The sequence below is a fragment of the Typopeltis vanoorti genome, chromosome 2 (assembly GCF_054136105.1).
Source record: "Typopeltis vanoorti isolate ZY-2024b chromosome 2, IOZ_Tvanoo_1.0, whole genome shotgun sequence".
Classification (NCBI taxonomy): domain Eukaryota; kingdom Metazoa; phylum Arthropoda; class Arachnida; order Uropygi; family Thelyphonidae; genus Typopeltis; species Typopeltis vanoorti.
The window spans coordinates 24,329,666-24,346,761 of record NC_143550.1 but is presented as its reverse complement, the minus strand read 5'-3'; the positions used below and the strand labels follow the sequence as shown (position 1 = coordinate 24,346,761).

At 34.8% G+C, this 17,096-nt stretch overlaps 1 protein-coding gene across 2 annotated transcripts in view; it reads right to left on the bottom strand.

Moving 5' to 3' along the window:
- Positions 1-16,553, bottom strand: part of LOC150108880 (5-hydroxytryptamine receptor 3A-like) — a 28,344-nt gene extending 11,791 nt beyond the window's left edge. Inside the window, exons 1-5 of one of the 2 annotated variants that reach the window (XM_090410574.1) lie at positions 16,421-16,553; positions 10,604-10,767; positions 6,564-6,605; positions 3,883-3,989; positions 2,942-3,110 (exon numbers count right to left, since the gene is read on the bottom strand). In XM_090410574.1, the coding sequence (XP_090266700.1) occupies positions 2,942-3,110; positions 3,883-3,989; positions 6,564-6,605; positions 10,604-10,767; positions 16,421-16,502 (564 nt within the window). In that variant the 5' untranslated portion in view covers positions 16,503-16,553. The remainder of the gene's footprint in view (positions 1-2,941; positions 3,111-3,882; positions 3,990-6,563; positions 6,606-10,603; positions 10,768-16,420) is intronic. The other variant, XM_090410581.1, reaches the window with a different exon arrangement.
- Between the last annotated feature and the right edge of the window lie 543 nt (positions 16,554-17,096).

The window sequence follows — 17,096 nt, the reverse complement described above, 5'->3', positions numbered from 1 at the left end:
AGATCAAAAACGCACTCGCATGAAAATCTCTAAACAGTGTTTGGAGCGTATGAACAAGAATAAAACTAATTTTGTGCATCAATTCATTACTATGGATGAGATTTGGATTCACCATTACACACCAGAATCCAAACAGCAGTCAAAACAGGGGAAAGAAGCCGGTTGTTCAGTGCCAAAGAAGACAAAGTCGGTTCCATCAGCAGGAAAGGGCATGGCATTGGTGTTTTGGGATGCTAAAAGGCATTTTGTTTATAATTATCTTGAAAAGGGTAAAACAATAACCGTGGAATATTATTCCGATCTTTTAACCAGACTAGACAAAAAAATTCGTGAGAAAAACCGGGTTTGCAGAAAAAAAACTCATCTTTCATCGGACAATGCACCTGCCCACAAAGGCGTTTTGGCAATGGGAAAATTAAGGGATCTGCACTATGAATTGTTGGAACATCCAGCCTATTCCCCAGATTTGGCTCCCTCTGACTTCTATCTCTTCCCAAAATTAAAACTCTTCCTCGCTAGTCGGCGTTTTTCTTCGAATCAAGAAGTGATTGCAACTGTAGAGGGGTATTTTGCAGATCTTACTGAGAACCACTACAAGGACAGGATAATGGCGCTGAAGCATCGATGGAATAAATGTATGTCTTAAGGGAGATTATGTTGAAAAATAAAAATACTTTTGAAATTATAAATTCGTTTTTTCATTGTTAGGCCGACAACCTTTCAGACCACCCTCGTATGTTCCCAACGACAACAGATGATTAATTTACTTAGGATTCCAACACTAGGGATAACTACTGGAAATAAAAGAGTGAATTTCATATTAGCATTATTATACGGGCTGTTATGCTCTATCACAGCAGTTACGCGTTTTAATTATCTAATGTAGAAGATACTAAATGTCAAAGTGTATTCAGAAATTCCATTAACCACTTGCGGAATTTGCTTCGTATCAGTTCAAATATTTTGTTATGATCACTGCTCGAATTCAAATTAAAACCGAGATGTCACAACTAATTTAGCAGACATAAATGTCAAATTTTATTACCTTTCATTCACTAAGACTAGATTTGTTACACACGTAGATACTAAATTTACTCGTATTTCTACTCGTTGAAACTACATCATATCAGCACCCACTTTTTAAACTACTCCGTGTTAATTGGGCGTATTCAAATGAGGGACTTCTCACAATACAAGAACGAATAGATGTTACATTGTTGACATTTAACTAACAGAAGGTTTAATAAAATTGACCAAAAAACGTTAGGCTGAAAATATTAGTAAGGCTTGGGACGAATGTTAATTGATAACAGCGATGTCCGTTTGAGGTTACTGGCAAATCTGATTAGAGAATATTTCATTTCAAGGCCATGTTAACAATAAAGTTGCTTAAGTTTAGGGTTAATTGTGAAATCCACCTTTAAATCCCCACCCTTCAAATTCTTTATATGTACCCTCAAAGAGTGCGTAAATATACTCTGATAATACTATATGAAAAAAAAAAAAAAATGAGCCATAAGGCTTCATTTCGGCTAAGTAAAATTACATAGGCAAGGTGGATATCAAATCCAACATTATTTCAAAGCCGAATGTTTGTAGGAACTATTAAAGTTTCGTACAATTGACCTGACAGCGTATGAGATTACTCGAGAAACTTGGCATCAGAGATGCCGAGGATTCTGCTGATTTTATTGCTGTTTTTTTCGTGTCAGATTTCTTACAGAAAATTTCTATTAGTTTAGTTAAGAAATTACGAAGGCTTATACTAGATTTATTTAGGAGTAAAATATTTGCATGAAGTAAAGAGCTGAGTTAAATACTGTATTTGTGGATTTAATATCGGGTTTCCCATCCACAAAATACACGAATAACATTGTAGAGTGTGCGCCATTGTCGGTTAGACTTGCTTTTTGACATCAAACCATCTTTTCGCGTTATTGTTATTACATGTTCACGTTTAAAAATTTTTTTACATTCCTTATCATCACCTCACTGTTTCAACAATGATCTACCTTAGAGACTTTGCAAAATGGCTTTCGTCAGTCCAATTTCTCGAGTTTGGTCAAATTTTGCACGCTTGCTAAGTTATTCGCGTAACAGGTTTTTATCAGCTACGGTCGTGGCTACTGTGCTATAAAATTACCGCATCTGATTCTGGAAGCTTTGATCTTCAAAAGTTTGAGATTGAGACCGAAATCACAGGCGTTGAATTCCATCTTAGAAGAAAAACTAGAGGTATTTTCTGAAATGATGAAAATCTTTTACTTTATAGATTAAAGGGAACTTAAATCTAAGCCGGTTTATTATTCTCGAGTAAGATTTTGTACTCGAGTTCGAAACTCTTCATCTCTAGTGTAAGTAATTTTTACTTTGTGTGCTATATTCATTAAACAAAAGACACGATGAGTTCATAAACTTCAAGATGCTTTTCATATTACTAATCTCAAGCCCATAGGACTATGTCTCTTGTGTGCGCTCCGGAAACACAACACATTTGCGAATACCATTTGTCACTTCACGCATGTATTCTCCACAAATGGACACATTCTTCTATTATTCTAGTAGAAAGAATGTTCAATTTGCGTTAACTTGTTTCATTATATCATTGAACAAAATAATAATAGAACATATAGAGAGAATTTTGATGGTTGTCCATTGATTTGTTCATAGCAGTCTTTCACTAACTAGATATTCAAGACGGTATTTTTCACTCTTTCGTATGCAGAAATAACGGAGATTTTTATTCGTTATGCTTTGATAATACATCGGAGAGAAATGCGATGCAGTCTTCCTTCAAAAGTCAACCCATAATTTCGCTTTTAATTTTTTTTAAAATTTTCTAACATATCACATGGTATCTGCCAATATTATAAGATAAATTGAAATTTCAATTGCACCCTTATTCCGTTATATTGTAAATACAATACAATATATATCATACCTGTTGCGTAGATAAAAATACGGTAATATGGCATTCGTGCCTGTCGAATGGATAAAACCTCAAGTTAACTGGACACTTCGTGTATAGCGTGATCCACCATTCACAGCTCACCATCCCTGTCGAAGTAACAGAAACCAACGGAGAACGTTGAATTTCTTCGTCGTTTGCCCTAGAAAATACAAACGCCATTAAATATTTAAATCCATAAATATTTTCACTGCTATTGAAAGAATTGTTACTAAGACAAATTTGCTAATTCTAGATTAAATCGGAACACAAGGCGAGAGCAATCCAATGAACAAAACATTATTGAACGACATCCAGTTCCACGCGCTGTGCATAATTTAAATTGAAAAGACCTGGGGTTCGAATCCGTCTAAAACGAACTTATAAAGAAATTCTAGATTAAAATACGAATTATTCGATATCTTAACGTAAGACTTAGAGTTTTCTTCCTGGACGACCGGTTTTTGATCCCTGAAAAATACGCAAACTTTTAAGAAAACTCATCCTCACCTCCTTTCATTGTATGTTTGAAAATTCTAACACTTTCTGTTTCAAAAATCTAGAAACAATCAGTATCGAGAGTTCAGTAATTATGAGGAAGATCCCAAATTATTAAAATAAGTCATATTTATTGCTAAGTTCGTATTTTTTAATCCGAAATTTTTTTTCTGAAGGAACAGAAGATTAATAGTTCAAACATGTCTTTAAAAAAAGTTGTTTAGCAAGAAACATTTAATTTTTCATGCGCAAATAATGGTTCTAAAAAAAATTACTGACGAACATCTTTTGGCAAAAATCTTGATCCTAATAACTGTTCTATTCACTGGATCTAACTCCCTTTGATTTCTTTTGCGATCCCAACATTTTTCAAGCTGTTCCCTATAAAAGACAGGGGAAAAGAGACAAGCACACACACTCAAAGAACAACCGCTTACCGGTTTGGGAAATGCAGTGTTGGTGCCCATATTTTATCACCAGGCACAAACAGCTCACTGAATCCAAAATTAGTTGCGTCCCAATGTATTCGGTGATCATACCACACCTTGTAAGGAAAAAAAAACAAAACAAACTGGTCACAAAGTGAATAGAAGTACTCAGTTTGTATAAATATTAAATTGAAATCTTAGATGATTGTAGAACTGCGATACCATTTCTAAAGGTTAAAAGATACTTGGTAAGCCACTTAATGCTGAAGAACCACTAATTGAAGTCACTGTTTATATAGAAATATAAAATTCAAACGGAGACTTCAATTAGTGGTTCTTCAGCATTAAGTGGCTTACCAAGTATCTTTTATTTTTCTTTCGCCAAATAGTCTATTTCGATTGTCTTCTGTGATAACAGAATGTATTGTTTTCTCAAGGTATTGGGATCCACATCAGTTTCAGCTCCTTAAAAGAGGAGGGAGAAGGTCTTCAATCGGTTGGACCGAAATTTAACAGTTTGAATAAAGTTCTGATGCCGTAAAATTGTAACAGTGGTGATGTGTCAGTTCTTTTGTGGGGTAGGTAAATCGTGTTATTGGGAAGGGTGTTACTACAGTTCGTTTTGTGCCCACTTAGACGAGCCAGCAATCCTAGTGGAATGCAGATCCTGATAGTTACCTTATTCCTTTCAGGATGAAATTATTGACCGTCCAAAATTTGAGCACAAGGGTGGTGGGATGAAACATACCTGTGTGAGCGTGGGATTGCAGTAAACTAAACACATGTGACCTTTATTGCTTGTGACCAGGAAAAAGGTAGTCTTGTTTCTTTTATTGTGAAATTTCAAAGTGTAACATTTCATGCTGCTTTAGGATTATTGGCGCCATATAGCTAATATGGCGAAGGAAATTTTGGACCTTGATAGTTTAGAAGATACCTACTTAATTAGACAGTTGATTCTATCATCTTTAAAACAAATGCTAGTATATAGGGAAAGATGTTTGGCAATTAATTTTAGTGTCACCGATAAGAAAAATAGTTAAACAGATTGGCACCCAACAACTCGGGTATGGGGGTGTTGCGCCCTAACAGAATGATGTGTCATTAGATGTTTCAGATCACTTTTTAATTACTTTAAGATTTATTTTCCTGGAATAAGGTGCTGAAGATTAAATGCTAAATTATCACATGGTTTATTATATTTGAAAACAAAGCTTTTGATAGTGTTTTACCTTGCTCAAAGATACGTCTGTTTGATATCCACGATTGTTTAGTTAAATGGATATGCAATTGGTTAAGAAACAGATGCAAGAGGTAGTCTAAATGGGGCGGAAGAGGGCTTCCAAGAGTCAGGTGGTTAGGAATATATTTTTTTTATTCGAGGTTAAGTTTTTGGACCTTCGCTATCCACCATATTAACACTCAAGGGATTACATTAATGAGGGATCAGCAATATAATATTACTTAGATCATACTAGTATAAAACATGTCTATAAAGACATCTTTAAGAAATAAGTGTTTTTCAGAACTTTCTTTACCAAAAAATGCCCAGTATGGTAGTCATAATCGTGATTAGTTTAATAGGGGGAAGATGAGAGAGAGGGGGGGGTTAGAATTGCATTGTTTCTGTGCAGATTTTTTTTTTCTCATTTGAAATATGAATAAATGTGTTTTTGTACTGATTTACTAATTAACCACAAACTACGTTACGTATTGAACAGTTTCCCAACGACAAGTTTAGAATCCTTTAAAAACTTTGCATAAGTTGTACTCTCTACGGCAGTGGTTCTTAACCGGTGTTCCACCGGTGAAAGATGTCACCTGACACAGTTTTGAGTGTAATTGGCTACTCTGAAGAAAAATGTCGAGCGAATTATTCCCGTTATAACAGAACAATTAACAATATTGGAAGAAAAGATTTCAAGTTACTTTCCTTCCCTAAATACACACAATTTTGACTGGATACGAAATCCATTTGGCACAGTTAATACATCGAGTTGTGAATTTTCGTTACAAGAAGAAGAACAATTGGTTACCTTGTCGACGGATCGTACTCTAAAATAACTCTTGAGGATTTTTGTCCAAGCCAAATACCCAGCTCTCTCCACAAGGGCACTGAAAATTTTATTATTGTTTTTAATATCATATTTGTGTCAGCTCAGTTTCTCAATATTAACCAACATAAAAACTAAAAAGCGTGAAAGACTTACTAATATTGACAAAGAGATGAGGGTAGCAATATCACATATTAGACCTGATATTGCTGAAATCTGCCAAAGCCGACAAGCTCTCAAGTATTTTATTAAAATACGTTCCATTTTTGTAAAAGAGAAGTCCATGTATATTTTTATTAGTTTTATGTCCCTAATGCTTCTGGTGGTCCTCAAATTTTTCTTCTAATCAAAAGTGTTCCGTGACTTTGAAAAGGTTAAGAACCACTTCTCTACGGTGTAACGTGGAGTGGAAAATACTAGAGGAGGGCATGTATCATGTACGTACACTGATATGAATGGGTATAACATTAAATATTACACTGTGGCGAAATATTCTTTATACACTTTTTATTACATTCAAATCTGATAACAGGATCATTTTTTTTTAAACGATCGAAAAGTTTGTTTTAAGCAAAAATGCTCACAATTACCAATTTGTTGAACAATTAAAAAAAAAATTCCGAAATGACTACTTACTGCTTCAATAAATAATTCCGTAATGAGAGTGCCTGTTTCTTCCTGTAAAATATAGAAACATTAGTACTGGCTATCATTTATTTTTAAGTTCAAAACTGTTGAGTATAGCATTCAATGGCCAAAACATGAAAAAAAAAATTGATCTGTAGAATCGGTCTAACACAAAACGTAACTTTGACTGCAAGAAAGAAAACTATTATTATTATTATTATTATAAAAACCTCCATGGAGTCAAAGACTCATCATGGGAGGTCCACTGTTATACACACAGTTTATCATACTGTGCCTTAAATATATTCACTGTCTCTGCACACACCACACTCTCGGGCAAAGCATTCCAATCACTCACCACTCTCCATGCAAAAAACCTGCTCCTCACTCCCTTGCTCACACCCTCCTTATACAGCTTCCAGGAATGAACTCTTGTTCTTCTGCTATCCTCACCCATTCTGTGCAAAACCTCCCCGACATTAATCTGGTAATAACCTCTTAACAGCTTATATGTCTCAATCATATCCCCCCTCCTCCTTCTATCCACCAATTTCTGCAGATTGCATTTTGTCAATCTAACTTCTAACTCTACATTCCAGAGACCAGAAACCACCTTAGTCAATCGCCTCTGAACTTTTTCCAACGCAATTTCATCTTTTTGAAAACCATGTGACCAGATCTGTGCACAGTAATCCATATGTGGCCTGATCAAAGCCTTATACAAAGGAACCATAACATCCTTACTTCTACAAGTCAATGTCCTCCGCATCATTCCCATTATCTGCTGTGTTGTCTTCACTATTTTAGTAACATGTACCCGAAATTTTAGGTCCTTGTCTACAATCACTCCCAGATCTCTCATTTCCTCTACCTCTTCCAAGATATTTGCACCGATTGTGTACTTTACATCCCATCTCTGCTTCCCAAATTTCAAAACCTCACACTTTGAAAACTGAATTATAGCTTGAGCATGATTCCACGGTTTAAATTAAAACAAAAAATGCGATTTCAACACTATTATTGAAAATCCGAATATGGCTAACAGACAAGCGGTTTCCTAAATGCTTGGGAAAAACATAAAACACCAACCAATGAATTTATACACATACGCATCAAGTAGTGATTCTTAAGCAAATTCTATAACATGACTATAAAGAGATTAGATTTACCGGCTTATGCCGAATTCTGCTATATGTTAGACCGAGTCATGCAAAAAAAGCTGATGTAGGAAAAATATTAGGATATAAATAATCAACTACTATAACGCACAGAAAGGTTCAATACAAGAATGCGGATAAATCCAACAGTTGGAATTCCAGTGTAAAAAGGAGAATGACTAGATTGCCGACTGTTTTCTGGTCAATAGTTTCATAATGACACAGTATATTCAGGATTGGGACTTGAAGCCATTTAGACCAGAAGTATGAATACTGCTCAAACAACTTATCTCTTTAATTGAGAATTTATTTTCCTCCTTTGATAAACAGAATGAGATCAGTTTGTTCAAATATACAAAAATTAGTGCGTAAAAAACATTTTACATCTTAATTTGGTCTTAAGTCGAGTAATGGCTTAAAAGCGGCCTAAATATGAATGTTAATACTCGAAAGATTTTATTAAATTATACCCATCTTGTGATGTAAGAAAAGAATTCTATTATCTTGTAATACAACCAAAATTTATGGCGAGTTGTTAGTCGAAGGAAGGCATGAAAGCATGACATTAGCTTCCGTATTTGTTACAAACACAGGATTTATGGATTCCATAGGCTTACATTTAGTTAGAAACAATTACCAAGCTTAAAATTATTCACGAAATAAACAGTAACGAGTTATGCTCGCTACTGTTTACTTGTAATTAATATTATAATTAATTACAAGTAATTAATATAACCGTATTACAAGAATACTTCATATTCTTGTAATACGGTTCGTATGCGATGGCGTATTACAAGAATATGAAGTCACTGCGGCTATTCATCGATTTGTAAACTTCTAGTAAATATATTCAGCGCATGGTGGCAGCACACATCGTTAACTAGTCCAAATGGGCGGGGGAATGTAGACGTGAGGAAACAGGAATTACGGTATAATATTAATTAGTAAAAGGTTTCAAGGTTCAAGGTTTCAGTAATGGGATGATGATCTTGGCTTATTTAACATAAGCTTGCATTCGACGGGAGAGGGGTATATATACCATTGGGACTTTCTTAATAGTAATTCCTAAGGTTAAGAAAGTGACGATACATACACAAAAAAAAAAAAAAAAAAAAAACAGCAATACATGTAACAAAAGACAATGCAAATTAAAATATCAGACGTGTAGTTAGTTGTTTAGTGTTACGACCCCCGTGTTATCAGTCAATTATGCATTTTCTGTGCTGTGAAACAAAAATTTCCGGAAGATAAAATTTTCGCCATTTCTTTATGATACCGACTATACATACCTTCGTCATTGGGGTATCACACACACTAATGGTGTTTCCGTTACTCTTGGCGGCCAGACTAAGTGCTTAACAAATATTGTACGTGTACAGAAAATGACAGCCACTATCAATTTCTGACACGTTGTCAAGCGGTGTAAAGGATATGATTGTACATTGCCGAGTTTAAATTACCATCTCATTTTTCTCTTTGCATTTTTCTGTTATTTGTCAGATACTGCATTTCTGTGTTTACTCTTCCAATGGATCTTTTCCCTGCCATTAAATATGTTTCAAGTCTTATAAAACTTTTCCCATTCCTTCTACACTAGTTCAAGGTTTTTGCTAATTTATCTTATTCCATATAAATTTATCCAATTAGTTCTTACCATACTAGCTTTGCTAGTATGATTAGGAGACCAATGAATAAGTTACATATGAAAACATAGCAAAAGGTATGCTATTATGTAGTTTATTGGAATATTAACGGAGCCCTTGATAATGCTTATGCTCAGAACTTACCGAGTAAAATTAGCGAAATAGGTATTGATGATCGCCTAGTAAGATTGGGTAAGAAACATCCAACAGAAAATGGCACTTGGAGGGGGTGGGGGATCTTCAAAGAGCCGGGTTATTAGGAGCGGGTTACTGCCGAGTTCGTTTTGGGTTCTTTAATATATTTGTAAGTGATCTGAATTCACATATAAAGAATAAAACATTTCTTTTGCAAGTTATGCAAAGCTAAGAAGAATAGAAGAATTGGAAGAGTAGATAGAGAAGTTTGTTTAAAATTTAATGTGAACATTTCTAAGTATATTCATTTCTGTAAAAAAAAAGATAGATACAAGTTGAATGGACTATCTCTAGAAAAAGAAAAAAAAAAGGAATCCAAGGATTGCCTATTTTGTTCGACGAATTTAATTTCATGAATCTTATTGGAAAGACAATTAGTAAACTTCAGTACGTGAAAAGCTTCATTAAAAGAAGCTTTACCTTGAGAGATATCGGTAAAAGTCTTTAGTCATGTCAATACTGGATTTCAGTTCCCAGTGCGAGTATAGCTCACTTAGCCATAGGGTAGATATTGGTCATGGCCCTTAGTAATGAGTTATAGGAGATTAATTCATGTAATAATAAGAACGAATTAGACAGCTGTTAGGACTGAGGATAAATTAAATAAAATTTTTGGAATGATTATCGAATTTAGCGATGGTGAAAATGCCGAGAATGTGTTTGTGTATAAATACACATGTAAAAATAAGATTTAAATAAAGACGGGGGGGGTGGAGATAAGCTGAGTGAATATACAGAAGTTAACCTGGAACATATCGGCTAGTTTAAAGATTACCCTCACTCCCCTCACTAGCAGTTGGTTGATCGATGCATGAATGTGGAGTTTCCTTCTGGGAAGTTCTGGTTTTCCTCACATATTTAAAAAAAGAAGAAGAAAAAAAAACTACCTTTAACTCTCTTGGTATACAGTTAAATGTATTATCCAGGTATAAATATGAATTTGAGTAAATCGCAGAATTCATGCGTTTGTCTTCCATTGGAAGACTGATAATAATTAAAAACAAACAAACATTCTATTTTCACTTTAAATTCTTTGTAAAGAGCAAACACTTACCAGGTCTTTTATTCTCCTCAAACTCATGGAAAAGTCCACTTTGTATTTCGAAAGGCTATCTTCGTTCAAGATTAAAAAAGGGCTGACATTTTTATCATAATCTTTTAGGAGTTCCTCCCGTAGGTATTTCTTGGTTGTTTCCAAGCTGAAATGGATTATTTGTCCTGTTGAATCAATAATTATGCAATTAGTGACTAAAAAAGAAACAACACGGAAGTTTTTCGTCACAGCTCATTGTAGAATTTTTAGTTTTTTAGCATATAATTCAGAAGAAAGGATTAAAATCTGTAGGCCTTCACTAATAAGAAATCAAATTTCCCTAATTTATTAGAAACGGCTCTTAGATGATCATGTCTTTCTAGTCTAATCAGTTTGACATGACAAGGTAAATAACGACGCGGCCAATGACGCTATTCATATCACTATCACGTGATCAACTAATTGAAATTCTTGTACAACGTACTACATAACGCAAAATAGTCCATGGCAATGCGCGACAAATTAATTCCCCTATGTCCTGCCAACTCATAACCCATCACTAATATTGCTCACTGACTCTTTAGTTCCGTTTTAAGTTGATAACCACTGAGGTTTCACTTGGGTTTACAGTGATTATTTATTTCTTTTGCCTATTATAGTACTCATACCTACAAAAAAAAAAACTTATAAATGGTACGGCAGATCTTATGGACTGGATGTTTAAATAGCGTAAATGGGAGATAGACATTGGTAGCGTCCTCGGTAAATGACATGAACATCTACGTAGAAAGATGCACAACTGTTAATTCTTTTTGTTAAGAAGCCAGCCAAGGAAAGAAAAATCATTCACGGAGAGAGAGCTCAATGACATTCAACAAGGACCTAGTCTTCAGATACCCGTTATGGCGGAAGATGAGATGGCAGCGAATCCACTAAATTGGATTTTTTTAATATATGCTTCGCTACATGCGCGCCACTTTTGTTGTCACACACGCATTCACGTTTGCTTCTTTGTACTTTTTATGGTAAATTATACTCGGATTTATCCTGAATATCCAACACGCGTTTTCTCTACGGAAGGTCATTTTCCTGTGTCAAGGGTCAAACTTAAGCCTTATTTACATTAATTGTTATGAAAACTTGGTCCCTGACTTCAAGTGGATTCCTATCAATGGATATATTTTGGTTCAGTTATTACAACGAGAATCTTTGTACTAGAATCTCTTACTTTAAATATCCTTTTCAGTATTTTACGGTATAAATACCAGAAAAAGAACAGAATTATACTAACTGATTTTGTTCTTCAGTCAATCAACCAACGATATATTAGTGCAATTGTACTAATATATCGTTAGAATTCAAGACAGTATCTCGAGAACCATACAGACAAACTACATTCGCAGCTTATGTCCTTCAAGGCGAATATTAATTGATCTGCCGGTCTGTCAAAAGTATGTCAAGTTGCGGGTTCAAATAACTATAAACATTCCAGGATGTGCAACAGGAAGAGATGGACGTTGCTAGATGGATGTGTGGTTTTTAAACTGACACGGAGATTACATTTATGAAAACTGGAAGAAAAATAGCTAATGTTCCACGAATATAGGAGAAGAGAATACTTTCGTTGTGATCTTGTGTGTCAAGGGAAGCCATGCAGTATTTGTATTGTAGAATTGTAGTTTGCTAGGAAAGTGTCGTGAAATTAAGGGGTTCTGTGGCAAAGGATGCATCATTAGAACAAATAGCTTAAGGGTTTTCAGAATACCTTACTGTTGTGATGGGTTGTGGGACTGCTCGTGGAAGTATCCACATATAATTGGAGTCGCTCTACAATATGTGGGCTTGATTAGCGAATCGTTTAAACGGTATTAAGTGCAACTAGTGTGTCAAGGAAAAAAAGACAATTGTTTCTTTTCTATAGAAAGAAGTAATTGGTGATGTTGGCTGTTTCAATGAGCTAAAATATGGCTCTTGTGACAGGCCAAATAACATATCGTCTGTAAATAAAGCACAGTAGCCAGACTGTTGGTTTATGTGTAACGGTGTGTCAAGTGCTTGGTTTTATGGAAATTAAAATATAGAAGAGAGGGTAGAACCTATTGCAGATTCCATTCTATTCTTTTAAAAAAGTAATATATGAATATAAATATGTCTGGGGAGAAACGTGGTTTTAAAAAAAAAGTGGTTTCTGTAAATTTCGGGCCTCATATAGGAAGGAAGGAAGGACATTTTTTTGTGAAACACAAAAACACCTGTTCTTTATGAATATAAATCTTCATGGCAATTTCAAATCACACATCCAGCTAGTCACCTTCATCCCTTCTACCAAGGATCAGCCTCTCCTCTTGCATTATCCTGGAGTATAAGGTTCCTAGTGCTTGTAACTTAGCCTATTTGGGACAAGTTGATAGAACTGTTAATAACTGCCTTGAACATAACTACATTCATGTTCATCTGTTTAGCTAGTCAGGTCTAGTAGATCATGTTCCAGATATTCCTTCAAGACAGGATTAAACAGAAGACAATTGGAAAGTCTCAATAGAGAATAACCACCAAAACATACAAATACATTTACAGATTCTGTAGAGTGGCTAATTCGTTTCAATTGGTAAATTAAATTAGGATGATAATTACCTTGGGACTATAGTGCATCGTGATATTCGTCCGTCGGTTCGTAGGAAGTTAGTTTCTCAGCTTCTCTCACAGGAAGCTTCGTACAGTAGCTTTCAGATCCCCCCTCCCCTATAAACTTGAGCTTATCATGCGTAAAACGCGCGAACCGACTAGAACAAAAAAAAGTGCCTTTTTTGCTTCCATTCTAAATATAAGGCCGAAATGTGAGAGTTATATTCCATTATGTATGACGATACTAGAATAATGTTCATATTTTATTTACAAAAAAAAAAGTGCCGATGTTCAGCTTGATGAACACTTATTTTAGTAATGCGGTAATCATGTTAGCCTTTTATTATAATTTGTTCATCCTAATCCAGAAAACCGATAGTATCTGAGGAGGAACTAGTCGGTTTTCGTTTTTTATAAAAAGCTGAACCTCTTTACAATAGGTGTTCAAGCTTATCTGAAAAAAAAAAAAACTCTGGCTTGACAACAACTGCAAGAGCACTGCCATCATAATCTATAATCACGAAGTATTATTTGACAAATGGCCAAATAGTACAACTGGAGAAGTGTTTTTATTATTATTACCTTTATATTGAATTTGATGTACGAGTTTTAGAAACACCTCAACCAGAAAGTTACCATAATCGCCTTCATATTCAGGAAGAAAGGACAAAAACCGTTTACATTGAGCTTAGAGACGTACAGAATGCAAATATAATATAATGGATTGTATAAGCATTTTTGCTGCATGTATCTTTCAGATTTATTGCTATCTTGAACTTCTAAATTCAGGTAGCTTTCACTAATAATAGCAAACGTTTTAGTAATTCGTCAAATTTATGTATGACTTATATGTTGGCATTATACAAGATTCAGCTGTGAATGATCTCGATAACATTCGATGCACTTCTGGAGGGATAAAAGTAGCAGGTCCTATTATCAAAGGCTATGATGGTGTGTTTATAAAGCCAGCTTGTTTTGTAGAAGAAAGTCCACCTCCCTTTTCAGCAAAGATGGCTAACAGATTAAAAAAAAAAAACAGGTGAACATGAGTTTATTGAATTTGCTTCAATTATACTACTACAAATAAGATTACGAGAAGAATATCAGGGGTCTTCCACAGGTACCGGAAACATGAATTCTACGAATTCATTACCCAATTCGCACTTTCTGCCTAATCAGTTTATGTGTAACACTATGGGTGCGTGTGGAAACTGCAGCACCTTGTGGGAAAAAACAGTCATTCTCTCAACCTAGAGCAGCTAAATCCAACCTTTTCAAGAAAGCCTATGATTCATACTCTGCATGATCTAACTTACTTGGTTACATGGAGCGTGCCTTACTGGAAGGCATGTACCTTATCCTTTTTCTATTCTTGGTTCTGATGGTTTTATATATTTAATATTTATCTACTATTTCTATAGACTAACACTGTTTCAACATAAAGATGTGCACAAATTCACATAATGAGAAGACACATGAAATAGTCAAATTCATGCGATCTTGCTAATGGTATATTAACACGTGTTAAAGATATAAGCGTATACCAGGCTTAAAACAACTGATCACCATCTAGTTTGAGGAGAACGGATTTGACTATCACATTGAAAGTTTTAAGCATCAAAGTCAAGCAATTGTCAGAGGTCAACTATAGACTCAAATATACAAGTATTATTTGAAAAAAAAAAAAAGTGAAAATTTGAAAACAGATCAAATCTTGGAAAGTTAGTGGTAGACACTGAAGAAAGCACTGATCTAGAGAGAAGGGGGGGGGGGGGTATTGAACCCATCTGCAAAAAAAAAAAAAAAAAATTAGAAGGGGCTGTCCTGAAAAAAAGAAGAAACGTATCGAAAGTTCTTGGCAAGAAAGAACTCTTGTTCTGAGTGAATATTGAATAAGAATTTAAGAGTGCGACGCATGCGTAAAAGGAGCAAAACAAAAATCATGGGAAAATATTGGTAAGAGCATAAATGATAAATATCACGAAGGCGACCACATATGCTGGAAGATATTAAAAAAAAGCTTACAAATGGACAAAAGGGTATCCTAAAAGGAATCACAGATGATGGATACTCTTGATGTCTGTATTGATTGCTTTGAAAAACTGCTAAACGAAACCAAAAGTGACAGCACAACAGAGGGTATTCCAAATGAATACAATCAGGTGTCCATTATCACTGCTTCATGTAGCAAAAGCTCAAAAGCCCGAAATGTGGAGAGGCAGTTGGAGTAAGTATTTGACCCAAAATGCTCAAATATGAAGGTATAGAAATTTAACATTAGCTACACTGCATAATTCTGAAGACCTGGTCTCAGATAGTACTGAAATGGAAATGAAATGGAACCCGAGGAATTATAGGAATTTCTTGTTTAGTATTTAGATAAAATTTATGCAAGTTTACTTGAGAAGAACTATGAAAAAATGTGGAAGAGAAACTTGAACAAGTTGGATTCATGCGAAGTAGATATTGTCAGGGTGAGATTTTCACTTTGTGACATACAGTCGCGAAATCCTAGCAATATGACAAGGAGTGAAGTAGTTAATTCAATGTTACAATTATTTGGTGAAAACCTGACATTTTATCGAGGAATATTCTATATTTAATTTGATATTTCATTTCATTTAAAAATTGACTATATACTTCTAACATTTTTATTCATGAAGATCCTTGTTTGTTACTAGTAAATATACACAGCTATAATATAATTTTAATTAATAACTTAGTACATGTCAGGAAGGCAGAGAGCAAGAGGTTACCTATGAGAATTGTGTAAGAGTACAGTTAGCAAGGGTGTTAAGACTTGGAGGGTGGATGTTTTACTTTCAGGGTGGTGAATGGATTGCCAGAGGCAGTTCAGAGGGCTTCGTCACTGAATGAGTTTAAGGAGAGGTGTGGTAGGTATCGTATGAATAATCGCTCCCTCGTGACGAGTCTTCTGATTCCATGGAGATCGTGTTTGATTACTATCTTTGTTTGCCTTTGGCCAACATAATTAAAGCAAGTCATCTCATTTTAATAACCATCATAATTACTTCTATATTTACGCATGTTTCTGATACTTCAAAGGTAAATATTGCGAGGGGGGGGGGGGTACAGATTTATGCTCATTAGATGAAGCATATAAAACCAGCAAAAATGTCACATAATGAAACAAGTTAATTTTCAAAAGAAACTTTGTGAATGTGAAAAATAAAACCTTAAATAAGAACTTACCTTCGAATTCGCCTTTAGCTACAAACAACATTCCGAAAACATTCCAATGAATGCACACAGATATCCACCTGAAGTAAAGCATGTCTTTCTCTATACTGAAGCTTCATCTCCTTTGAAATGCAGTAAACACGAAACAAAATCTTTCACTTGTCATGTGTTTCATGATTTAACCCTGCAGTTAGACAAGCAAAATACATTGTATGCCTAATCACGTGAAAGACAAGTTGTTTTATTCAAGGGAGAGGAGATCAGAAAAGCTGCAGACTAACAGTCTAAGGTTACGTTGTAATCAAAGAAGCTATAGGGGTGTGTCGATAGTGAAAAGATCAGTATATGACGTTAACTAAGATAAAGAAAACTGTGGGCATCTCAGAGTAGACAACTACAGTGATGAAAAGAGAAGTAAAATAGTTTAATATATATATCGTAATAATTAAAGTTATCCTTGGAGTTCAGAATTACATCAGTTCTCGTCTCCTTTTTTGTGGGATTTTTCGTATATGATTAATCAGTTGATGACTACTATCGAATCGCTGTATGAGGAAGATTTTTGTTGCTCTATCATTCTCTAAAGCAGATAAATATCCTTTGTGCATGACTTATAATACACAGCAGGATGATACTGACACATTGACTCTAGCCAACGAGGGTTTAAATTACAGTAGAAAATATTTTG